The sequence below is a fragment of the Bos grunniens genome, chromosome 8 (assembly GCF_055505025.1).
Source record: "Bos grunniens cultivar Pamir isolate PY7600 chromosome 8, Bosgru_T2T1.0, whole genome shotgun sequence".
Taxonomy (NCBI): domain Eukaryota; kingdom Metazoa; phylum Chordata; class Mammalia; order Artiodactyla; family Bovidae; genus Bos; species Bos grunniens.
Window position 1 is genome coordinate 84,291,242 of NC_141172.1, and position 25,340 is coordinate 84,316,581.

A 25,340-nucleotide genomic window follows, 5' to 3' on the forward strand; every position below is an offset into this window, starting at 1 on the left:
ATGTCCTTCAAACCATCATGGTGTCACTTTATTTTAGTGCTCAGAGTGCCCCAGATTCAGCCAGTAGGAGGCCTTGGACGCTGGCTTCCGTGTTGTCCTGCTGTCTGTCGTCTTCCCAGCATGTCCTCGATTTCAGGCACAGTGAGATGTCCGACTCCCCCGCCCTTTCCCCGCAAGCCTGAACCTGCCGTCTCATGGGGAGCCCTGCACTGTCACGGCAGCTGGGCTCCACTTGGCTGTCGTTGCCCCCGGCCCACTCCGTGGGTGGTTCAGAAGCAGGCACTACACCGTGTGTTGTATGTGCTCACATCTACATCTGGTGTGTTTGTGTCTATTGTACTTTGAAAACTGTGAGTTCACACCATTCCCACCCAGCGCCACAGGCTCTGTTTTTTTGTTTTCTCTTTTCACGTGGGGAATCCCACAGTGTTGGGGAGGAGCCTGGCTGCCGCTGTTTCCTGGTTTTGCCACAGGTATTCTCAGAGGGCACCATGATGTTTCCTTGAGATTGTTGACTCCTTTACAGATGCTCTCAAATGCTCTGTTGGGTGAATTGGGTTCAGAGTTTTGCTAGGCATGACACCTTCTTGGTCTCTTGTTACTAAATGTACCTCTTTTCTCCAGCCTCTGTGGTTTCTCGGAGAGTGCCCAGGATGACACTGAGGACAGTGTCGGCTGAGGCTCCTTGTACCTGTCCCTGAGCACACAGATGCAGCCCGGACCTCCTTCCTGCCCTTGGCCAGCCTGAGGGAGGGGCTCCAGGAAAGCCCTGGGGTCCAGCCGGTGGGAGTCTGCCCTGTGTTCTGGCCCTGCCAGAGGCAGATTGGGATCGCCCTTCCCCTCACACACCTGGCCCGTGGTTACGAGCATCGGCTGTGTTGCCACAGACCCAGGAGCTGGATTATTGTAGGTTTAGATGGTCAGTCTCCCCGTGGATCTACAGTCAGTGGTGGGAGGACGTTCACTTCCGGGATGAGGAGAGTGTCCATGACAGGGATGATTGGTAAACGTGGTTATGAGGGTGAGGGACCCTGGGAGGGGACCTAGGGCAGAGACTCCTCAGGCAGGAGGTAGCCGTGCAGATGGCAGGGTCCCCTGGAAGTGGGGTGTGCAGCTGGAGCTGGTCCCAGTAATGACATGGAGATTTCCTTTGCAGATTGAGTCAGGATTTTTCCATGAGAGTGACGTGAAGATTGTGGCCAAGTCCATCCGTGACCGTGTGGCATTGATCCAGTGGCGGCGAAAGAGGATCTGGCCAGCGCTGCAGCCCCAGGAGCAGCGGGACCTCGGCAGCCCTGACAAGGCCAGGGGCCCACCCACGCCCCTGCAGGTCCAGGTGACCTACCACTCACAGGCCGGGCTGCCAGAGTCCGAGGAGCCCGAGGCCGACCAGCACCTCCTCACCCCTGCGCTGCCGGCCAGCGCCACCTCCCTGGCCTGTGAGTGCTGCCTCTCCAGGCGCCCCCTCCCCCTGCACCACCCGTCCCTCTAACCCACCTGTGGGTATGAATGATCGGTGTGGGCAAGCATTTCTCCAGGGAGGAATTCCCCTGGGAGGCATCCCCATGTGGCAAAGAGATCTGTGACCAGAGGCTCCCTGAAGTCTGGCTTCCCAGGGCAGACTCAGAACTGAGCCATCGGGGCTGGAGCTGACTCAGTTCAGCTACTTATCCCCTCTGGAGGCTCTCAGCCCAGCCTCACAGGGCACCTGAGGGCCATACCTCCACCCTGGATTCCCTGACCGGTGGAGGCATCGGAGCCACGTGCTGTGGTTCTGAGGCTGCCAGTGGCTACAGCCTCCAGTCGTGCTGTGGTCTTGGTTGTGAGTTTTCCTGCTTGGATTATCCGTCCCCAAGGTTACCTCCCTTCTTGTGCCCTTTAGTGTTTCCCAGGGAATGTCACCGATGGATTGGTGAGAATTACTTTATACCTGGCTTCATCTCAGACCACTGGAAGGGAGAATCCAGTGTCATCTTTAAGTCTGAGTAGAAATTCTGCCTTTACCCTCAGTATCTTCAAAATTCAGCTGTGAGCCATGGATGGAGGATGTAGCCTTTTCTGTCTGTTCTGTGAATAAGCATGGAGAGCTGAGCCGCCCTTCCAGGTCACTATTTTAGGTGTTTTTGTGTGGAAAGACCAAAATAGTCTGTTTATTTAATAGTTACATCCTTTCTTTATCAGTAGAATAGCTAAACGTTCTTCAAAGTAGGCTGTTTAAATTCAAACCAGCTGCTGGCCATCACTTTAAGACGAGTTGCCAACTGTCTACTTGTCTCCTCCCTGCTCAAGTTTGCTTTGGAGGATAGAGTTGTTACATCATTACTACATTTTCTGATAAACCAAAAAATTAATTCACAAGTATAAACTTTTTGTAGGAAAAAGCTTTCCACACCTGGCATACCACTACATACTTTGAGAACATAATTTTTGGTTGGACAATTTTTAGGACAGGAATTAAGAAATCTTCTTTTGTTAAACTTTGCAGGGATACAGTCTGGGACCTAGAATAGGCTGTGCTGTGGTAAGATGTCATGATACAGGCTTGACCTGCTGCACAGACATGAATCGACAGATGAGTTTATAGTGGATGTTGTGTCTGCACACGGATCCGCTTCCTGACTAAGAGTGAAGAATGTGCTTCATGTCATGGCCGTAGTTTTCAAAAACATCTTTACCCATTTATTGTATTGGGTTGGCCTACAGGTTTGCTTGGGTTTTTCCAAGACATCGCACAGAAAAGCCCAAAGTTTATGGCCAACCCAATCTTTTTTTTTAAAGTAGATAATATAGTCACATTGTATACAATTTAGAAAATCCAAGAGGATATACAGTACAAGCCAGTTAATTTTCTTCCCTGGAGGTCACTGATGTTAAATGTCTTTTAACTTTCACTTCCAGAGATTACACCTTCCAGACAGCCTCTGGACACACGCACGTGGAGCGTGCACACGCACCGTGTCTCCCTGTAATCCACAGTCCAGCATCCTGTGCATGCTCTTCTGCACCTTGCTCTGGGTCAGAGCAGAAAGCCTGCGCTCAGCTGTCCCTCTGGCCGCAGTGCCTGTGGTCGGCTGGACCACTCTGGCTTCATAAAGATCAACTAGTGGGGACACCAAGCAGCACACACACCACTGTAGAGGACCTGGTCTTAGGTAGCAAGATGGGCACACAGGCTTTCATATATCAGAAGGTGCAGCGAGTATCAGATAACTTCCCACTGTGCGTTCTGTAAGCTACCCACCACAGTCCAGATCAAGCTCAAGCCAGCGTCAGTGACTGTGAGAACACAAGTTTTCAATAGCTTAGAAATGATTTTTTAAAGTAATTTTTATTATACAAATAAACACATTCACTTAGAAATGTAAAATGTCACTTATATGGTTAAAATCACCCTACTTGAAATTGGTCGCGTTCACTCTCGTGCACTTTCTCTGTCTCATCTTTCTTTCATGGCCCACACTCCCCATTTAGCATATGCACACACCTGGCCTCTGTTTCTGTCTCTCTCTCTCTCTCTAAGTAACGATGACTGCTGGCCCCCTCATCAGAAATCAGAGCCACGTGTTTCATTGGTTTTTCACAATCAAACCTCACCATTCGTAAGTCTTCCTGGGTCAAAATAAGTTCTGCTCAGCTCTCGGGAAAAATTATTTTGTTGTAAAGCCAACAAGCGTTCTCTTTACTTTATTTGTTTAAGGTGAAAATTGAAAGTTAAAACTCACACCGAAAGGCGTCCTGTAGAAGTAGCTTGGTGTTCATGGATGGCAAATCCTAATGTTTACGTAGCTTTTGGAATCCGGAGGCAGTAAAACAAAAACGCCACTTCAAACGGGTTTCTGCTCTTCATTCTTGCCTGGCACGACCATGCAGGTGCCCTCTCCTCCCAGGTGTGTCTTGGTGAGACCAGCCTGTGGGCCATGGCGGTCCTGTCTGTGCCACCTTGTACAGGCAGCTCCACCTAGGCTGGGTTTGACAGGCCAGTCTAGGCTTACCTTGGGTGAGGCTGGCCTCTTGGGAGGCTCTCTGGAGGCTGCAGAGCCTTTGAGTCCTCCGCTCATGGCCTCCCTGTAGGGCACAGGCCTTGTCAGCCCCCATTTTCCAGCCACTTTAGACTTGAGCCTGTGAACTGAGGGGTTAGATTTGGACCTAAGTCTTCCTAATTCAGGCTCTTTGCTGTGGTGAATGGAGGTGGTCAGGGCCCTCTCCCCCTATAAAACACAGCTGGTAATTATTTCCTCCACATGACTGCAGCTTTTCCTAACTTGGACATTCGATCTTCTACCTTTGAAGAACTGAAAGCGCCCACTTTCAGGGCCAGGGCAGGTGGCAGGTGAGGTCCCTCTCTGTAAGCTGGTGGAGGTGGCCGGCCTGCCTACAGAGGATGGTGTGAGTTGCCCATCTGGGATCTGTGGTAGTCCATCGTGAGAACCAACAGGTGTCAGGCAGTGTGGGGTACGGGCTCCCAGGGCCATTTCCGGGTGGTGCAGTTATAGCCTTTGTATAGGTGATTGTTTAAAATGATGCACGTTTATTATGTTTGTGATCTGCAAATGCAATCAAGTCTTATTTTACAGAAGAAAACACACGGACAAGCTGTCCCACGTTTGCGTTCCCTGGGACTTGTGCGACGTGCTGTGGGGGTGAAGTTTGGAGGTGCCTGCTTTGAGCCATGCTTTTTTCCTCCCTCCCCAGCGGACAGCACGTTCGACAGTGGCCAGGGCTCAACGGTGTATTCAGACTCGCAGAGTAGCCAGCAGAGTGTTGTGCTGGGGTCGCTGGCAGACGGAGCACCACCCGCCTCCCAGTGTGTGTGCAGCCCCCCTGTGAGCGTGAGTGATGGGCCCGTCCTGCCACATAGCCTGCCCTCCCTAGGGGCCTACCAGCAGCCTGCCACGGTGAGTCAGCCCAACCTTTCTGGCCAATGTTCTGGCCCACATGGCCTAGAGTCTGTGATGGTTCATTCAGTCTGTGCTGGCCTGTTGTCAGTTGGGAACCATGCAAAAGTGGGCCTGCAGGAGGTCCATCCTTGCTGGTAACTGCAGGGCTGCAGGCTGGAGCAGCCTGTGATGTACCCTCAAAGACCTGCTAGATGAGAAAATCCTGAAAACAGAGCCCAGTGACACCCGTACATACAAAGCTGCGATAAAGCTGGTGAGGTCCTGCCCTATACGCTGGACCTGAAAAGTTACTTCTGACTGTTGCAAAGGCGATGGAAAAGCATCATTTATAGCACTGAGATCTTTGACTTTGTCTCAGTGTCCAGCTTCACTGAGAGAGTGTTAAGTACCTCCCGGCATTTCTCCTCTGCTTATTATACAGCCGTTAAAAGTTAGAGGTATGGAAATAACCAAATCATATGAAATGTTTTTAGTGATATTTCAGAAGTGGGATTGAAAGGGCCTCATGCTTATGCCTGTGGAAACATTTGTAAGATATGGAAAACCTAAGGCTGTTAGATGAGATGGAAATTGTTAGATGAGGGAGTCACATTTCATTTATTGTTTTATTTTGATTTTTTTCTAATGCCGAAGAAAGCAGAACAATTGCTTGTCTCCCAGTCCCCAATCAGTCAGTCCCAGAGAAGTTGCCCTTGAGCTGGGCTGTGGAGAGGGGTCCACAGGGAGATTTAGATGCTCCTCAGGCCCAGGAGCCTCTGCCCGAGGAGCCTCTCCTGCCGGGTCCTCGGTTACCGCGGCGCCCAGACGCGCCCTCACTTCCTCGCTTTTGCGTGTCCTTTCGATCATGTGCTCTCGCACTGTGGCTGCCTTTTGGGGCTCCCTGAGTGCCAGGTGCCAGCCTTTCCAGCCACCTCTGTCTCTCTTCCCTCCCCTCCTGTCTGCTCAGGCTCAGAAAAGTCCCCTTGGAAAAACAGCTGAAGCATTTGCCTCTGCTAACCGGAGCCCAGGATTCATTTCCAATTTGCATTTTGCAATTTGCCCTGTTTCACAAAATTAAGTGAAATATGATTTTACAGCAAGAAGAGTTCACTGCTCAGAGCAGTGGTTCTTGGCTTTAGGTTGCCCATGCCGGGGCTGAGCCAGACCCATCCACAGGCCCTCATTCCCTCTAGGGCAGGTCACACAGTGTGTTCTTTACCCGGGTCTCTGCAGTGCTGCATGTTTCCTGCGGGTTTGGCTCACAGGATGCCCGAGCACAGGGAAGTTGGGGGCCAGGCCAGGAAGCACCTGACATTGGCTGGGGTGCTCTCTCCCATCTCTTGCCGATTTATGCAGAAACACCTTGGACAGAAGGGGTCCCCCGAGTGCACCGAGGGTTCCTGGGGAGTGTTGCCATAGTAATGTGCCCCTAGGACCCAGGGAAGGAAGGGCACAGCCGGTGGAGTCAGGAATACAAGCTGCTTCTCTGAGGCTTCCGGGCTGCCTGAGCGCCTGACTCCCACTGGGCCAGGGACTGTGGCTCTGGGAACATGTGCGCAGGTGACTCATTCTGCCCTGTGGCTTCAAGTAAATGCAAAGGAGAGATTCCATCCTACCCCACGCTGCTTTTCATACAGCATTTACTGTGAAAGATGAAGTGAGTGATAATGGTTTTGGAAATGATGGTCACCTGTTTCATCTAGAAAACCTCAAGTGAGAGAAGCTTCTGATGTCAATGTGTTCTCAGCTTCAGAAGTCATCTCTGTGTTTTTTTCCATAGCTCTCACCTGCTCGCACCCCCAGTATTTTGAAGTAAATCCTAGACAGAAGGATATTTTGCCCCCAAGATATTTCCATCTATATCTCTACAGGATCAAGACTCTGAAAACAAAGCCCAGGACCATTATTGTACCTAAAAAGGAGCAAGTTAGCAGCATCAAGCATCCAGCGCTCATATTTCTGACTTTCCCATTCCGTGTCTATGCTTTGCCTGGTGCTGAAGGCTCACATCTGTGGCCTCATTTCTCTTCTGATGGCGAGTCATGGGAGACTCGCAGCTCTGCAGAACACCCTTCTCTCTGGCTCTGTCCCGCTTTTTATCCCCATGTTTCCATATTCTGTTTGTGAATATATCTGCATGTACACCTTTTATTCAGCTCTATAAATGAGAGATGTGTGCATGTTTATCTTTCCCTCAGTTAATGCCATCACAAGTGTTTTCCAAGGTTCCACAAATCTCTTGGTTGCATGATACTCTGTGGAATTGAAATTCTAGCACATTCCCTGGTTGGGAGGTTTTGGGGCCATCACATCTTGCTTCTGCTGAATCTTGTTCCTAGGAAAGTGTCCCTGGCAGGATGGCAGACATAGGGAATGAGAGGTGGGTCCCTGAAGATGGTGAGTGTGTGCTTGGTGGCGGGCCTTATGGCAGCTGCTGAGCATGGCTCTGTGTGTTCTCTGCAGCCTGGCCTGTCGGTGGGCTCTGTCCCACCCCCCGCCCGCCCTCCGCTCCCACAGCAGCCTTTCCCAGAGCCAGCCATGAGCTTCGCCCCTGTACTGCCACCGCCCAGTGCCCCTGTGCCGACAGGCCCAGGCCAGCCCACAGCCCCCGCCCACCAGGTGAGTGCTGGCTGCCCTCCTTTTGGGTGCCATGGGTGTCTTGGTCTCCCCAGGCCCTGCCTGTCCATCTTGGCTGGCCTGAGCCCAGGGCCTGTGAACCTCCTGGCAGGTCCAGGCCCCCTGTGCTCCTTCTCTGCAGTTCCCCAGGGCCTGGGGTGTGGATGGAAGTGGGGATGGGTCTCTTGTATCTGTGGAGCTGAGGGTTACACAGCATTTGGAAGGCCCTCATTCCACAGAGTGGTCCTCTCAGATCTGTGTGTCCTGGGCTCCAGGCTGGATGTTTGAACGTGTGTCACTGTGGGTATGTGTGCATGTGTGTTGTGTCTAAGTATGTATCTCAGGAGGACATTGATCTAAGAGGAGCCCCTCTCTCTTTCTAGCCTTCTCTCCTGGCCCAGCCGGTACCCTTGCCGCAGGTCCTGGCCCCACAACCCGTGGGCCCTCTGCAGCCAGCGCCCTCCCACCTGCCTCCGTACCTGGCTCCAGCCTCCCAGGTGGTGGCCCCTGCTCAGCTGAAGCCCCTCCAGATGCCTCCGGCGCCCCTGCAGCCACTAGCTCAGATCCCCCCGCAGGTACCTCTCTGTCCCCTGCTCTCCAGCCTGGCCTGCTCCCCCAGCCTGGTTGGCCAGTCCTTGTCCTCAGGGCACGTGGGTGCCTCAGGAAACACTCCCTGGTGACAAGACAGCTGGGCTGGTGTGTTCTGCCTTTGACTTCTGCCCCAGATGCATCCAAGATTGGGAAAGGTTTAGTCCAGAGTTAGGCCAGAAGAGCCAGGATGGAGCTGTGAGCACAAAGCTTGGGTCACTGTTTTCCATGGAGCTACCTGAGGCTGTGTGGACCATGGATTCTTGGGGGTCCAGTAGACAGCTGAGCAGCTTGCCAGCTGCAGAGATTGGACTGTCTTTTTGGGGAGTGTCATGTGACCAGTATCATGTGATAGCACGTGATTGATACTTGGGTGCTCTTGCTCAGGCTAATGCTTTCGGTGGTCATGCATGTTTCTAGTGAATCTTGACCGCAGGATGGGTTTCATTTCATGGGTCCCATTGTTGCGTGTTGACGGGGCTGGGATGGGAAGTGCTTCTTTGTAGGGAGGATGTGAGTGTTCCTACGGTTTGCAGGCACCCCTCACAAGGTGCTTTCATGTCAGCTGTTGCCTGTCACCTGCCTTGTCCTCATCACTCCTACACTGGAGTCACTTTCAGCATCTAGTTAATCCAACACCTTGCTCCCAGTGGTCGTGGCATTTAGTAGCTTTTCAAATACACAGAGGTCAATTTGCATATTTTCTGTCTTATAACTGCACAAAGGTACATGTTGTGTGATGCTCATGTGTCTATAACCAGAAAGGCTTTAGTTTAGAACTGTCAGAGAATCTGCTGAAATGTTTCAAGTGCAAAATCCACGAGATGTCTCCAGGATGGAAGACCAGACACAGAAGGTTCTGGCGCTCTGCTGTTTTGACATGCCGTTCTCTCCCAGGCCGCATGGCACAGGGGCATTCAGCCAGCAAGGAGAGGCTGGAAGATTTGCTTTTTTTCAGATGACTTGTCAAAGAATGACTTGGTCTCATTGTGAATTTACACAGATTAGAGGGAATCAGCCAAAGTAGTTTCAGATATTTGGAGCCAGTCTGGTAGCTTGGACAGTCCTGGTACTTCTGAATGAGAACATGCCAAAGCTGGGTATCTGATGGTCACTATTATGACCCCCAGTATCCTTGCAGTAACCAAGAAGAGTGGTCCAGCCTGAGACTCTGAGGTAGTGCTAAATGGGGGCCATCCTGAAGGTCGTGTCTATATCCCACACCCTTCTAAGGCCTCCTGTCTTTCCTTCTGTTTAAGTGTCGTATACACTTGGTTTTGTTTAAATTGGGTTTATGTTTTGGTTCCCTTCCACAGCAGCTACACGAAAAGTGTCTTGGGGGCAGAAGCTGGGAGTGATGTGGCCCCTCTCACCAGTGCAGGGTGCTGCTGGCAGGGCCGGGTCCTGGTGGGGTGATGTGGCCCCTCTCACCAGTGCAGGGTGCTGCCGGCAGGGCCCAGTCCTGACGTGCTTGTTCTCTTTCAGATGCCTCCACTTCCTGTTGTCCCCCCCATCGCTCCACTGGCCACAGTTGACAACCTCCCCACAGCCCTTCCTGACCTGCCAGCCACCAGTGGGCCCACCGTGCCTCCCCCCTCTCAGTATTTCCCTCCAGCTGTCATCTTGCCAAGCCTCCCACTCAGTGCCACCCCCGCTCCCCTGCCTGCGTCGCCGGCTCTGCCTCTGCAGACAGTCAAGCTGCCTCACCCTGCTGGGGCACCGCTGGCCGTGCCGTGCCAGACCATCGTGCCAAATGTGGCGGCCACTGCCACCGCCATCCCTCTGCTGGCTGTGGCCCCACAGGGCGTGGCCGCCCTGTCTATTCACCCCACTGTGGCCCAGCTCCCGGCGCAGCCCGTGTACCCAGCGGCCTTTCCGCAGATGGTGCCCAGCGACGTCCCGCCTTCTCCCCTCCACGCAGCGCAGACTGTGCAGGCTGCCGCTCCCCAGCCGACACCCCCCGTGCTGCCACAGCCCCACCAGCCAAGTGTTGCCCGCCTCCCGGAGCAGGCTGCTCCGGCTGCCAGTGCTGGAAGCCAGGTAACCCACCTGCTGGCCAGGGCCCACCCTTCAGGCGCTGGGAGACCCCTTAGCACATAAGGGGCTCACAGATCTCTGCTCCTTCTCAGGACCTTCACCTGGGTAGCAGAGTGGGAATGGGCAAGCAGGCAGTGCTGTCCCATGACTGCAGCGTCTCACCCGTTGTGGGGAATGTCTAATGTTCTTCTTACTTCCCAGCATGTGTTAGGAGCCTTGGGGACTGGGCTGACTAAAAGCTTCGCTGTCGGTTCCTTCCCAGGTGTTGGAGGAGCTGTCTGTGGGGGCGGAGGGTCCCTGGCCATGCTGGGCATTGTGGCATCTGCCCTCACGTGGATAGAGTTGGCAGTCTTGGTGCAGCCACGTCAGCCCCTCCATGGGTGCTGGAGAGGCTCACACTGCTTATCTTGTTACCTGCCAAAGGAAAGTAGGTGGACAGCCCCCATCTCTGCAGTCAGCAAATGAGGAAAATGGGGTTCTGATGGGGTCTGTTGGTGATGACCTAGGCCGTGTTGAGTGTACATGGGCCACTGGTCCTAAGGTAGTCATGGCAGACAAGGATGCTGTCTCAGAACCAGATGAGGGCCATGGGCAGCTTGTCGAGCTGCCAGTGAAGAGACACACCCCTTGCTGGCTGGGAGGACCTCCCTGTGGCTCCACACACCTGCACAGCCCATGCGCGTTTTGTAACTATAAGCCTGTTACCCAGCCTCCTGTGTGGAGAGGAGCTGGCCTGGGGCTCTCACCTTAGGGGCAGGGCTCTCACCTGGGCATCCTCTTACCTAGGGAGCCTCTTACCTAGGGATCCTCCCACTTGGCCCCGCCTTGGCTCTAAGCCTCAGTGGCCATGTGCCAGTGGGCATGTCCTTTGCCTTTTAAGTTCAGGCTCCTGCCCTTTTGATTTCATTGTGAAGATTCATACTGAAAGTGTGCTACGGGGCCAGGTGTCCCCCTAACTCATTTTGCACTGAATCCATTCTAGAATGAGGCACTGTCATAAGTATGCATGGATTCTCCTGGATGTTTGTCCCTGATTTTGAGAAGGGGTGATTTTCATTGCCCAATAGGCTGGTGCTTGTTTCAAAACCAGTGTGAGGAGGCCCATCGTCAGTCCAGTGCCCTGACTGAGCGACCACCTCCCTGATCTCTTACTTGGAGTAATACTGACTCAGGGCTCAGGGTCATCTGGGGAAAGCCAAGGGCTGAGTGGAGGCCTGGGGGTGTGTGGTATCATTGCAGGGCCTGTGTCTTGCGCCGTGAGCTGGCCCGGCACACTGCTGACACTGGGTTGTCTGCTTAGCTAGCAGCTGGAGAAGGTGTGGGTGCTTAGAGGTCACTGCCCAGGCCTGGTGGCCTCCCTGTGGTCTTGCCAACAGAGGGTCTGGAGTTTACTGATGAGCTAGGCTGGCTGCCCAGAGGCTTCCCTGTGCCAAGAAAGGACAGGCTGGGGCACCTGTCCAGGAGAGAAAGTTCCACAGCTAGGCTGTGGCTTTCACATCTCACTCCACATACCACATGTCTGATCAGTCTCATACTTGTAGGCCCTGTAGCAGGTCATTCCCATTCCCAACCTAAACCTCAAACTAGGGCCGTTTCAGGCCATGGCTCTCCTTCAACCTGTCTTAGCCTCTCCCCCGAGAGCCTTTAAAGAGGGAACAGGAGGGAATCTGGCCCAGTTTCTAAGTCACCCCATGGAAGGCTGAGGTCCACAGCCCCTCTTGCTCACAGCTGGGATTGGAACACAGGCTTTGACCTGACAGGAGGCTGGGGCGGAGTAGCACCGTGATCTGGCCCTGCAGGGTGGTGGCAGGGAGCCCAGAGAGGTGCTAAGTGTGCCGCACTTCAGCTTCTCAGCCTGACAGCAGCTGGAGGTTCATGGATGCAGTGCGGTTTTAGGTCTGGTTTTATACCCATGGGGACATGAGAGTGTCTTGTCCTTGGTTTTGCTAAATCTGCATACACACACGCTGTGATTTGACTGTGGGGTGTGGGTGCATGGGGAGGTTCGTCCTCATCACTTGCTTACTCCCTTGGGTGATGGAAGCGCCTGCTTTGGTCCAGGACCTTCAGGGGAGGCGATGGCCCGCACCCCAATCGCATCCCTGTCCCCTGTGTCCTCAGATCCTGCTTGGCCACCCGCCTACATATGCTGTGGATGTCACCACCCAGGTCGCCACAGTGCCTGCGCCTGCCGCCATTCTCTCCCCGCCTCTGCCGGAAGTGCTGCTGCCTCCTGTCCCTGAGCTCCTGCCTCAGCTCCCCGGCTCTCTGGCCCCCACAGTGATAGCAGCTCCTCAGAGCGTGCCTGTCCAGACCGCTGCGCTCCTGCCGCCTGCTAACCTGCCACTGCCCAGTGGGCCTGGGATCCCTGGTCCCTGCCCGACCGTTCAGCTGACGGTGGAGCCAGCCCCCGAGGTGTGTGGCCCTCCCCTAGGGGCTCAGCCCCCAGTCCGTCACCCTGATTCCTGACCCCAGCCTCACTGCAGCCCTCCTGTGCTGTGACCTTGCGGCTCAGCTCCAGAAGTCAGGAATACCCTCAGGAAGGTGGAAGTGTGTGTCGAGGGACAGCCACGGGTGCTGTTCTTCTCCCTCTGCTGTCCCTGGATGGATTTTCCTTAATCACACATCCAGCTGGAGACCCTGATTTTTACACATGGATTCAGAGTCCTTTTCTTGGAGGCGATGGGAAGAATCTGTGCTAATTCTTCCTGGGCCATGTGCTCCCTCGTAGGGATGATCAAAGTGGGTTAACATGTTTGGAAAGGAGGTGGCCCCAGCTTATAGGAATCTGCTTGGCTCTAAGTGTTAAACATAAAATCCCTCGCTCCTGCCAGCCTGCACGTGATTTGCTCCCTGCAGTCAGAAGGGAGTGGGTGGCGGGCTGGGCGGTGATGGTGGGGAGATGGCAGACTGCACGCGGCTGTGTCGCGGGGGAATGAATGTGACCTGGCCTCCTTTCCGTGGTTTTATTTCAGGAGCAGGCCTCACAGGACAAGCAGCCCAGCCTCCCTCAGAGCTGTGAGAGGTAATGGCACACTTTGCCCGTGTATGTCAGATCTTCTAACAATGTCGCCCATTTCCAAGCCTGAGCTGGGGGAGCCTCAAGGAGCTCCTCTGGGGGGTTTGTCAGTGCTTGCTGTTGTTTGGTAGTCAGATACTCCCAGTTGTATTTCGGGTCCTGGTGCTGGTGTGCAGTGCTGAGAGCAGGGAGAGGCTATGGATGGATAGTCACCAGGTCCGGGGACTGTGGAAGGCTGGGAGAGCAGGGCAGAGTCCGGCCCACATCCCAGGTCTCCCAGCACCTCAGGCGTGGCCAATGTTGCGTTTAGGGAGGGAGCTGGTTACAGGAAGTGATCTTGTGTCCCACCCTCCTGGTCATGGCAGCACCAAGCTCAGTGCTCTGCAAACTCTCCTCAAATGCCACAGTAGCTCCACCTTGTTGATGTGTTCCCATTGCTGTTCAACAGATGGGGGAACCAAGGCATGGGGTGGGTTGTGTCTTAATCCTGACATATACTGTGAGCTGATTAAGTGTGATTCACAGGTCAGGAGCTGAGAAGACTTAGGTCCTAGGTCAGAAAGGTCATATGCCCCATATGACCCCAGCACTGTCCAGGCCAGATATTACAGGGTTAGGAGGGGCAGTGGGCTCAGGGTCCCTCTGTTGTACATGGGCAGCTTTAGACCCTCTGGGGTTTCCACCTAGCTCACCCAGACAGTAAAGCTTCTGTTGGTTTTCTGGAAAGCCAAGTTTCCCATGTGAGGCAGGCTGGGTTCCCCTGGGTGCTGTAACATTCTTGGTTTTCATGTAGCTATGGAGGCTCTGACGTCCCTTCTGGAAGAGAGATGAGTGACAGCTGCGAAGGTGCATTTGGTGGGGGAAAGCTGGAAGGCAAGGCCGCCCGGAAACATCACCGCAGGTCCACGCGTGTGCGCTCCCGCCAGGAGAGGGCCAGTCGGCCCCGACTGACCATCCTGAACGTGAGTAGCCAGGCAGAGCAGGCCGGCAAGACAGGGTAGGCTGGGCACAGTGTCCTCCCTGGCCTCACTGCCTGAGTGTCCTTTAGGTGTGCAACACGGGCGACAAGATGGTGGAGTGCCAGTTGGAGACACACAACCACAAGATGGTGACGTTCAAGTTTGACCTGGATGGGGATGCGCCTGACGAGATCGCTACCTACATGGTGAGGCTGTCGTCATGCCTGTTGGATGAGCCCACGGCCCTTCCCCTGGGACTGTCTCCTTGTGTCGCTGGGCACATGCATGCCAGCCCCACTGAGGGGAGTACTGGTGCCAGCCTTGCTTGTCCTCCCACCTCTGCCAGCGGCTGCCTCTTGTTGATAGCACTGGGGCATCACGTGGAGGCCTGCTGTGGCTTCTTGCTGAACTGTGTAGCCCTGCTGTTGGCAACTGAGCTCAGTGGCCGTGTCTCCCCTCTTGGCTTAGTCCAGAGTAGAAACCAAATAAATCCATCAATGAAGACGCTGTGCGGCCAGTGGCCTGAGGCACAGCCCCACCAGCAGGGCTGATGTGTTGTTGCAGGTGGAGCACGACTTCATCCTGCAGGCCGAGCGGGAGACATTCATTGAGCAGATGAAGGATGTCATGGACAAGGCAGAGGATATGCTCAGTGAGGATACAGATGTGGACCGTGCCTCCGACCCTGGGGTGAGCCCGCCACACCTCAGCACCTGTGGCCTGGGTGCTGGGGAGGTAAGTCCCTGTTATGAGGTCCTGGGAGGGTCTGGGCCTACTTATACCCCAGCTCCAGGCTTTGCGAGTACAGTGCTGTGATGTGGCCTGCTAGAGGAACCTGTATGCCATGCAGTGTTGGGTGAGGTGGCCGGGAGGGTAGGTGCCTTCTGTCCAGTTAAAAATGTCCGAGCTCTTGAGGCCTCTTAGAGGATTTGAGACAGTGTTGTGCTCTGAAGGAAGTTCTTGTTCCATGCAGTCGGCTGAGTTCTGATCCTTCACCTCTTTCAGGAGAATCGCCAATCCCAAGCAAACGCCCCGGTGTACCAGCAAAATGGTATGTCTCCCTTCACGGCTGTCCCTGCCAATCAGACATGCCTTTGGAGGAGTCATGTCTGCCATTGTCCTTTCTCTGCTTCCAGTAGGCATTTGATAAGGGCCTCCCACTGAGCATATTGTACGGGTTTTGGCCATCACACTGGGGGGTTGCTGGAGTGTATGGTGAGCGTGTCCCCATCTGGGGACAGCTGCCCTGTCTGAAGAGCCATGTCTGGTCTGGGTGGGGACTGAGCATGATGTGGACTCACTGCCCTGCTGGTCCCCCAGCCAGCATTACCACTTCACTGATGTACTTCCGGTGACCTTGGAAATAAGCCCATGCTGGGGGGACTTATGAGAGCCTCTAATGCCAGTGAGGAGCCCCCTGAGCGGGCTGCACATCCTCCCCACTGGTGTGAGATGAATTCCTCAAATCCCCATTATCAGGTCTGGTATTGGCGGCGAGGGGTCACCTACTCACTCTCACCAGCTGCTTCTGTCCTTCCTCTTAGTCCTGCATACTGGGAAGAGGTGGTTTATCATCTGTCCGGTGGCCGAGCACCCAGCAGTAGAGGCCCCCGAATCTTCTCCCCCACTTCCTCTGAGCTCCCTGCAGCCAGACACCAGCCAAGGTATGAGCCGCCAGAACTCCCAACCCTTCCTACTTGATAATTCTGTCTGTTTCCTGTATATTGCTCCACGTCAGCTCATGGTCCTCAGCCTGACTTGACTTGTGCTCATGTTTTGCCAGCATGTGCTGTGTGCCAAAGTGCAAAAGCCCCACCCTGCACTGTTACCCAACGCCCAGAGCAGTCTGTGGGGCTGCGTCCTTGTCTGTATCCCTGTCCCAGTTGTCCACCAAATAAGTGAAGTCAAGGTCGCACTTGGGCTTGGGCCTGTCAGTTACCGTCACAGTGCAGTTGAGGCACGTGGGTTGCATAGGTATATGCTAAAATGTCTCTGCCCTTGCCCTTTCCTACCAGTGTTTTTGCAGGAAAAATTCTCAAGGAAAATCAGAAAACATTTTGATATGAACAAGAATGAAAATGTATTAAAATGTGTGAGGTGCAGCTGAAACAGTAATTAAAGGGAAATTTATAACAGTAAATGTTTAGAGGAAGAAAGAGGTCTCAAATCAATAACCCAAGTTTTCACCTTGAGAAGTTAGGGAAAACTAGAAAATCCAAAGCAAACAGAAGGAAAGAAATAAAGGTAAGAGCAGAAATCAGTGACATTTGAGACAAAACAATAGAAACAATAGAAAAAACAATGAAACCAAACAGATAAACAATAGAAAAAACAATGAAACCAAACAGACAAAACAATAGAAAAAACAATGAAACCAAAAACGAATTCTTTGGAAAAAATAAATATGTTTGGTCTCTTGTAAGACTGACAGAGAAAAAAACACAAAATACCACTATCACTATAGACCCTGCATAAAGAGATGCTGATCATGGATTCATAGTCATGGACTATTTTGAACAAACCTATACACATTTATTTGACAACTTAGTTGAAACAAACTAACTATGAAAGCCACAAACTACTGAAACTCATCCAAGATGGGATAGATCACCTGAATACTCCTATACCTATTAACAAGATTGAATTAGCATCAAAAATATCTCCCAGATAGTTTCACTGTTGAATTCTATGAAACATTTTAAAAAGGAAATAACACCAATTCTACAGGCTAGTCCAGAAAATTGAAGAGAAAGGAACACTTTTCAAATTGTTTTATGAAGCCAGCATTGCCTTTATATCAAAACTATATAAAGGCAGTACCACAAAAAAAAAAAGTGACAGTCACTTTTATCTATGTTATCTGACATCCTAATCTTATCTATGTTATCTGATATCCTAATCTTTCAAGGATATAGAAGGGAAAAAAAAACTCAGTAAAATGCTAAAAAGTCAATTCTAGCAATATGAAAAGAATATGCCATAACAAAGCAGAGTATATCCTAGGAAGGCAATATTCAAGAATCAACTAATTCACCATGTTAATGTCAAAGGGAATCTCATTTCCTTACAAAAGGAAAGGTACACGATCATATCAGTTGATACGGAAAAAGTATTTGACAGAAATACAACACCCATTCATGATAAAAATGCTCAGCAAGCTAGGGATAAAGGGAAAATCCTCAACTCGATAAAGGGCATCTACAGAAAACTGATAGCTAATATCATGTTTAGTGATGAAAAGCGAAATGTGATTCCTCTATGGGGATCAAGGCATAGATGTTTAATCTCTCTATTTCTGTTCAGCGTCACACTAGAAATATTAGATTCCAGATGAACAAGAAACAGAAATAAAAGGCATGTGGATTGAGGACTTTACTGGGAGTCCAGTGGGTGGAAATCCACGTGCCAATGCAGGGGACACGGGTTCAATCCCTGTTCTGGGAAGATTCCACTTGCTGCTAGGCCACTAGGCCCATGTACCACAACTACTGAAACCCAGGGGGCCTAGAGCCCATGCTCTGCAGCAAGAGCAGCCACTGCAGTGAGCAGCCCACACCCTGCAACTACAGGGTAGCCTCCACTCACGCAACTAGAGAAAACCCGTGTGCAGCAGTAAATCTGGCTATGCTGGCATAGCCAAAACAAATTTTTAAAGTCATGTGGAGTGAAAAGGAAGAAATAAAACTGTCTCTGCAGCTAGTATGATTTTACGTGGAAAAAATTCACAAGTATTCTAAACAGAAACAACTCTGAGAACCAATGAGAGAGTTTAGTAAGATCATAGGATATGTAGTCAACAACTAAAATAATTATGTTCCTATATGCTGACAGTGAACAATTAAAAATAATATTTTGAAAGAATACTATTTACAGTAGCTAAATAAAAAGATACATAGCTCTAAATTTAACAAAACATATATAGAATCTGTATAGTGAAAACTATAAAGTAATGATGAAATGGATTAGAGACGATCTAAATAAATGGAGAAGCATACTGTGTTTGTGAATTAGAAGATTCACCAGTAAAAATGTAGAGTTTTAAAGAATTTTTAAAGATTTCAGCAATTCTTCCCAAAATGTTATATAGATCTAATAGAATGCCAGTAAAAATTCAAATGGTAATTTTTGCAGATACAAACAGGCTGACTCTAAAATTTATATGGAAGTACAAAGGTATAGCTAAAGCAGTTTTGAAAAAGGCAGATGAAGTTGGAAGCATCATATTACTCAATATTAAGACCTTATAATGTTACAGTAACCTAGAAAGTATGGTATCAACAAAAGAATTGACACATAGATCAGTGAAAAAGAATATAAAGCCCAGAAATATATCCATAGAAATATAGCCATTTGCTTTTTTGACAAGGATGCAAAAGCAATTTTATGTAGAAAGGATAGTCTTTTCAACAAATGGTGTTGGACTGGTTGCTCATCCACATGCAATAATTGAACTTTGACCTATGCCTGACATCTTTATACAAAAATTAACTAAAAGTTCATTGTATATCCAAACATAAAATATAAAACTGTATTATAATTTTTGGAGAAGAACTTTTGCAACCTGTGCCAAGGGAGTCTTTAGATCTAACATCAAAAGCATAACGCATAAAAGAAGAATGGATAAATCAGACATCATCAAAGTAAATTCTTTTGTGCTGTGAAAACCGCTGTTAAGAGAATGAAAAGATGATCTACAGACCGGGAGAAAATAATTGCAAGTTACATATTCAGCTTAGTATTTGTTCCCCAAATAAATAAAGTACTCTCAAAACTCCTAAGAAAACAGCTCAACTGAAGAACGGACAATGTACTGGAACAGACACTTCCTAAAGAGAATATAAGGATGGCAGTTAAGCACATTTAAAAAAATTAATGTCATTGACTACCAGGGAAATGCAAATAAAAGCCATAGTGAAGGATCATCACACACTTGTGAGAATGACTAAACTAACAATACTGAATTTTGTGTGGATATGGAGCAACTGGATCTCATGTTAGTGGGAATGCAAAATGGTACAGCTATTCTGGAAAATATCTAGTTGGATATTTTAAAAATCAAAGATATACTCAGTATATGACACAACGATTTCACTACTCAATCTTTACCAAGGAGAAATAAAAACTCATGTTTACTAAACACTTATATGTAAATGGTTATAGCAGTTCATTTGCATAATTGCCCAAACTGGAAACAACCCAAATATCCTGCAGTGGGTGATTGGAAGAACAGACTATGGCGCTTTGAAATTGTTTGTTTCCTTCCTGAGTGAAGGAAATCTGTCTCAAAGCTGCATACTGGATAACCCTATTTTTAATGACATTCTCAAAAAAACTATAGATACCAGATCAGTGTTTCCAAGGAGTTAGAGATAGGGGGAGAATGTGAGTATAAAGGGATAATAACACAAGGAAGTTTTTTAGGGATGATTGAATTGCTATGCATTATGGTAGTAATTATATGGATATATGTATGCTGAAGTTCTCAGAATTTTGCAGCTAAAGAAGTCCATTTTACTGTATGATAATTTAAAAAGTGAAAAAAAATTTACATATATTGAAAGAAAGTATGTAACCTGGCAGATAATGAGGCAAGATAGCATGAAAGAAAAGCAGCAACAAGAACAGACAATAGAAGAGATCCTCAGACTTTTACTTTAGGTCACATTGGATAATAGACACTGGATTTATTTTCCCTTAAAACAACTGAAAAAGCATGCAAAATATACGAAACTATATTTTTTAAAGACTTTGAACATAAAGGAGTGACTGACATTGATCCCTGCAAGACTGAAAACACTCGATGATCATTTCAGCTGACTGCACTGAGGTTTTCACAATCCCAGAGCAGGGAGGGAGGGACCCAGGTAGAGCTCAGCAGATTTCCCATAATGAGGAGACTGACCTGAGAGTCTTGGGAAGCCCAGGGGCAAGAGTTTGTGGGTAGAGTTTTGGAGAGGAGAGAGCACAAAGAGGAAAGTCTCTGGATTGATAGAGGATTCCTTTTGATTGTTTTGCAGAGTGCTGTGTGTGAGGAAACTAGCTAATGCCAGGAAATGAACCACTCCAAAGGATTAGAGGGAATGCTACTATAACTCATAGTAAGGGAATGTCTGTTTCTACCAGTTAGCTGGAAGGACTTATAATTCAAGGGCCACTGGGTAGAGGGCTGACAAGGGCCTTGCCTCTGTCATGGAGAATAATTAGCCCTAAATTAAAATTTGTTCTTGTCCTGCTGAACAAATCTTAAGAGCAAGATATCAAAAGATCAAGCCAGAGTAGCTTAACTGCATCTCATGGCAAAGAATGTTATTAGGAATACAAACTCATACAGTACCCAAGAAGGCAAGTTTTACATTGTCTGATATCCAACTGAAATTATCAAGCAGGACAATATGAGAAAAATTCCTCATTCCCCATAGCTGACAAAGCTGTTAGGATTACCAGATAGCCACATTAATACAGTTAATTACAGCTGTATTCCATTTGTCCAAAAAACTATAGGAAAGAGATATAATTTATCATATTGATAAAGTAGTAAAGAAGCAGTCCATAAGATTATCTAAATAAATACAGAAAAGGAATTTCACAAAATTTGACAACTGGGAGTATCCTCTGCAAACTCTCCATGAACAATGTAGAGTTAAATCTGATAAGATATCTGTAAGACTGTTCAGTAAGAACTACAAAACAATGTGGATGGAAGCTAAAGACGTAAAGAAGTACCCTATTCTCAGGTCAGAAGACACAATATTATTACAGTTTTAATTCTCTCTCACTTGATCAATAGATTTTATGCAGCTGCCACCGGAATCCCAAAAGTTTTTTTCTAGCAGTTGAAAAGCTGTGAAAATGTAAAAGCCATTTGGAAGTAAAAGAAATAGACTGCAATGCTAACACTAGCTGATTTCAAGAATTATTATAAAATCATAGTGATCAAGACAGTGCGGTGATGGTGGTAGTGTTATTTGGTCACTTGAGTCATGTCCAGTTCTTTGCAACCACATGGACTGTAGCACATCAGGCTTCTCTGTCCTCCTCTGTCTCTCAGAGTTTGCTCAAATTCATGCCCATTGAGTCAATGATGGCTGTTTCACCATCTTATCCTCTCCCACCCCCTCCTCCTTTTTCTTTAAATCTTTCCCAGCATCAGGGTCTTTTCTGTTGAGTCAACTCTTTGCATCAGGTGGCCAAAGTATTGGAGCTTCAGCATAGTCCTTCCAGTGAATATTCAGGTTGATTTCCTTTAGGATTGACTGGTTTGATCTCCTTGCTGTCCAAGGGATTTTCAAGAGTCTTCTCCAGCACCACAATTCAAAAGCATCTGTTCTTTGGTGCTCAGTCTTCTTTATGGTCCAACTCTCACATCTGTACATGACTACTAGAAAAAAACCATAGCTTGGACTTACATGGACCTTTGTCAGCAAAATGATATCTCTACTTTTTAATATGCTGTCTAAGTTTTTCATAGCTTTCCTTCCAAGGAGAAAGCGTCTTTTAATTTCATGGCTGCAGTCGCTGTTGGCAGGGATTTTGGACCCCAAGAAAATAAAGTTGCCATGAAGCGATGGGACCAGATGCCATGATCTTAGTTTTTTGAATGTTAAGTTTCAAGCCAGCTTTTTTGCTCTCCTCTTTCACCCTCATCAAGAGGCTCTTTAGTTCCTCTTTGCCTTCTTCCGTTAGAGTGGTATCATCTGCTTATCTGAGATTGTTGATATTTCTCCTGGCGGTGTTGATTCCAGCTTGTGATTCATCCAGCCAGGCATTTCGCATGATGTACATGGGAAATGATGTACACGCACATGATGTACTCTGCATATAAGTTAAATAAGCAGGGTGACAATATGCAGCCTTGTTGTACTTCTTTCCTAATTTTGAACCAGTCATGTTAGTTCTATGTTTGGTTCTAACTTGCTTCTTGACCTGCATACAGGTTTCTCAGGAGACAGGTTAGGTGGTCTGGTATTCCCATTTCTTTAAGAATTTACCACAATTTGTTCCAATCCACACAGTCAGAGGCTTTAATGTAGTCAGTGAAACAGAAATAGATATTATTTTCCTGGAACTCCCTTGCTTTCTCTATGATCCAACGAATGTTGGCAATTTGATCTCTGGTTCTTCTGCCTTTTTTAAACCTAGCTTGTACATCTAGAAGTTCTCAGTTTACAAACTGCTAAAGCCTAGCTTGAAGGATTTTGAGCATAACCTTGCTATCATGTGAAATGAGTGCAGTTGTACAGCAGTTTGAACATTCTTTGTCATTGCCCTTCTTAGGGATTGAGATGAAAACTGACCTTTTCCAGTCCTGTGGTCCTGATGAATTTTCCAAATTTGCTGACATACTGAGTGCAGCACTTTAACTGCATCATCTTTTAAGATTTTAAATATCTCCACCAGCTTTGTTTGTAGTGATGCTTCCTAAGGCCCACTTGGCTTCACACTGCAGAATGTCAGCTCTACGTGAGTGACATGATGTCATTGTGGTTATCTGGTTCTTTCAGAGCTTTTTCGTATAGTTCTTCTGTGTATTCTTCCCACCTCTTCTTAATCTCTTGTGCTTCTGTTAGGTCCTTAACTTTTCTGTCCTTTATTGTGCCCATCCTCATATGAAATACTCCCTTGATATCTCCAATTTTCTTGAAGAGATCTCTGGTCTTTCCCATTCTATTGTTTTCCTCTATTTCTTCGTTGTTCATTTATGAACAGGAAAGTTCTTGTATCTCCTTGTTATTCTCTGAAACTCTGCATTCAGTTGGGCATATCTTTCCCTTTCTCCTTTGCCTTTTGCTTCTCTTCTTTCTTCAGCTATTTGTAAGCCTCCATAGACAACCACTTAATCTTCTTGTTCTTTGGGATGGTTTGGGTCACTGCCTCATTTACACTGTTACTAACTTCCATCCATAGTTATTCAGGCACTCTGTCTACCGGATCTAATCCCTTGAATCTACTCATCACCTCCAGAGTATAATCATAAGGGATTTGATTTAGGTCATACCTGAATGGCCTAAATGGTTTTCCCTACTTTCTTCAATTTAAGCCTGAATTTTACAATAAGGAGCTGATGATCTGAGCCATAGTCAGCTCCAAGTCTTGTTTTTGCTAACTGTATAGAGCTTGTCCGTCTTTGCCTGCAAAGAATATAATCAGCCTGATTTCAGTATTGACCATCTGGTGATGTCTGTGTAGAGTCTTGTGTTGTTGGAAGAGGGTATTTGCTATGATCAATGCATTCTCTTGGCAAAACTCTATTAGCCTTTGCCCTGCTTTATTTTGTACTCCACCACCAAACTTGCCTGTTACTCTAGGTATCTCTTGACTTCCTACTTTTGCATTCCAGTCCTTTATGATGAAAAGGACATCTTTTTTTTGTGTTAGCTCAAAAAGGTCTTGTGGGTCTTCATAGAACTTTTCAACTTCAGCTTCTTCAGCGTTAGTGGTTGGGACATAGACTTTGATTACCCTGGTGTTGAATGGTTTGCCTTTAGGAACTGAGATCTTTCTGTCATTTTTGAGGTTTCACTCAAATACTGCAGTTTGGACTCTTCTGTTGGCTATGAGGGCTACTCCATTTCTTCCAAGGAATTCTTTCTCACAGTAGTAGATGTAATGGTCATCTAAATTAAATTCGCCTATTCTCATCCATTTTAGTTCACTGGTTCCTAAGATGTCAATGTTCACTCTTGCCATCTCCTGCTTGGCCACATCCAGTGTACTGTAATTCACGGACCTAACATTCCAGGTTCCTTTGCAGTATTGTTCTCTGCAGCATCAGACTTTGCTTTCACTACTAGACGCATCCACAACTGGGCATCGTTTCTGCTTTGGCCCATCCACTTCATTCTTTCTGGAGCTATTAATAATTGCCCTTCACTCTTCCCCAGCAGCATATTGGACACCTTCCAACCTAGGGGTTGCTCATCTTCTGGTGTCATATATTTTTGCCTTTTCATCCTGTCCGTGGGGTTCTCCATGCAAGAAACCACTCCAGAATACCGGAGTGGGTTGCCATTTCCTTCTCCAGTGGACTGCATTTTGTCCAGAAGTCTTCACTGTGACCCACCCATCTTGGATGGCCCTGTACAACATGGCTCATAGCTTCACTGAGTTACTCAAGCCCCTTCTCCATGACAAGACTGTAATCCATGAAGGGGTGGTATTGGAGTAATTACAGGTAAATAGAATAAAGAGAATTCAGAAATAGACACAAACACAGAGAGACACTTCATTTTTTATAAACAGATAAAGGACATTCAATGAAGAGAGAACAGGTTTTTCCAGTCTTGGAATAATTGATCATTCATATGTGAAAAATGAATATTAACCCATATTTAACACCACATACAAAAATCAACTCAAAATGGAATGTAACCCTAAATGTAAAACTGAAAACTGTGAAACTTATGGTAGGAAGCACAGGAGAATGTTTGTGTGACTTTGGCTTAGGAGATACAGGTATCCTCAAAGTGCTAAGGAAAATAAACATAAACCTTGAATCTCTACCTGGTGGTTAGCATGCTACATGAATTAAGAGGAGATAAAAATGAGAAGGCTTTAATACCTGCATATTGTAAATATAAGACAGGATATTTTTAAGCTAAACCACAGTGATGCCAGATGGAAGGTCAGAAATACAGGAAGGAATAAAAGTAATAGAATTCTAAAACATGGACAAGTCAAAAGGAGTGTTAACTGTTTAAAAAACATAATGTCTTCTGAGATTTGAAATATATTTATTGAGCTAAAGTATGTGAAAGTAAGGGCATATTTACCGGGGGAAGGGAATTGTACTCAAAGAGCTCCTGCATTCTTGCATTGTTAGAGAAGAGAGCCAAAATCAAGAATGTATATTGTAGTCTGTAGAATACTCTTTTGAGAATTGTAAAGTAGTAGATAATTTTCACACTCATGGGGGAGGGGTAGAGTAGGGAAGAATTTTTTAAAAACAAAAGGCAAGGAAGAAGAGAAAAAGCAACATTGAACATGATGAAAATATAGGAAATCATTTGTAAGATGGTAGTCTTAACCCTAGTAGATGAGTAATTAAATGTAAATGAAATAAACATCAAATGTTGTCAAATGTGAAAAAAGAGAACAAACTAATAAACTAAGATATAAGACTACAAATGGTGATGAGTAAAGAAAAAAAAAGCATGCTAATACCTAAGGAAGGCTAGAGTAGATTGTTTTCTTTTTTTTTTTTTTTTCCTCTTGTGGAGTGGGCAGAGCCATGGGCCATGTAGAATC

General features: G+C 47.9%; 1 protein-coding gene across 13 annotated transcripts in view; it reads left to right on the forward strand.

Moving 5' to 3' along the window:
* The window catches only part of WNK2 (WNK lysine deficient protein kinase 2), a 146,927-nt gene that overhangs the window by 60,732 nt on the left and 60,855 nt on the right, over positions 1-25,340 (forward strand). For 6 of the 13 annotated variants that reach the window (XM_086315616.1, XM_086315617.1, XM_086315618.1 and 3 more), the window contains exons 8-19: positions 1,157-1,439; positions 4,693-4,895; positions 7,341-7,496; positions 7,877-8,068; positions 9,567-10,121; positions 12,240-12,533; positions 13,094-13,143; positions 13,931-14,099; positions 14,186-14,302; positions 14,661-14,831; positions 15,102-15,147; positions 15,641-15,760. In XM_086315616.1, coding sequence (XP_086171742.1) covers positions 1,157-1,439; positions 4,693-4,895; positions 7,341-7,496; positions 7,877-8,068; positions 9,567-10,121; positions 12,240-12,533; positions 13,094-13,143; positions 13,931-14,099; positions 14,186-14,302; positions 14,661-14,831; positions 15,102-15,147; positions 15,641-15,760 — 2,356 coding nt within the window. The remainder of the gene's footprint in view (positions 1-1,156; positions 1,440-4,692; positions 4,896-7,340; positions 7,497-7,876; positions 8,069-9,566; positions 10,122-12,239; positions 12,534-13,093; positions 13,144-13,930; positions 14,100-14,185; positions 14,303-14,660; positions 14,832-15,101; positions 15,148-15,640; positions 15,761-25,340) is intronic. The other 7 variants (XM_086315624.1, XM_086315621.1, XM_086315625.1 and 4 more) reach the window with 2 other exon arrangements.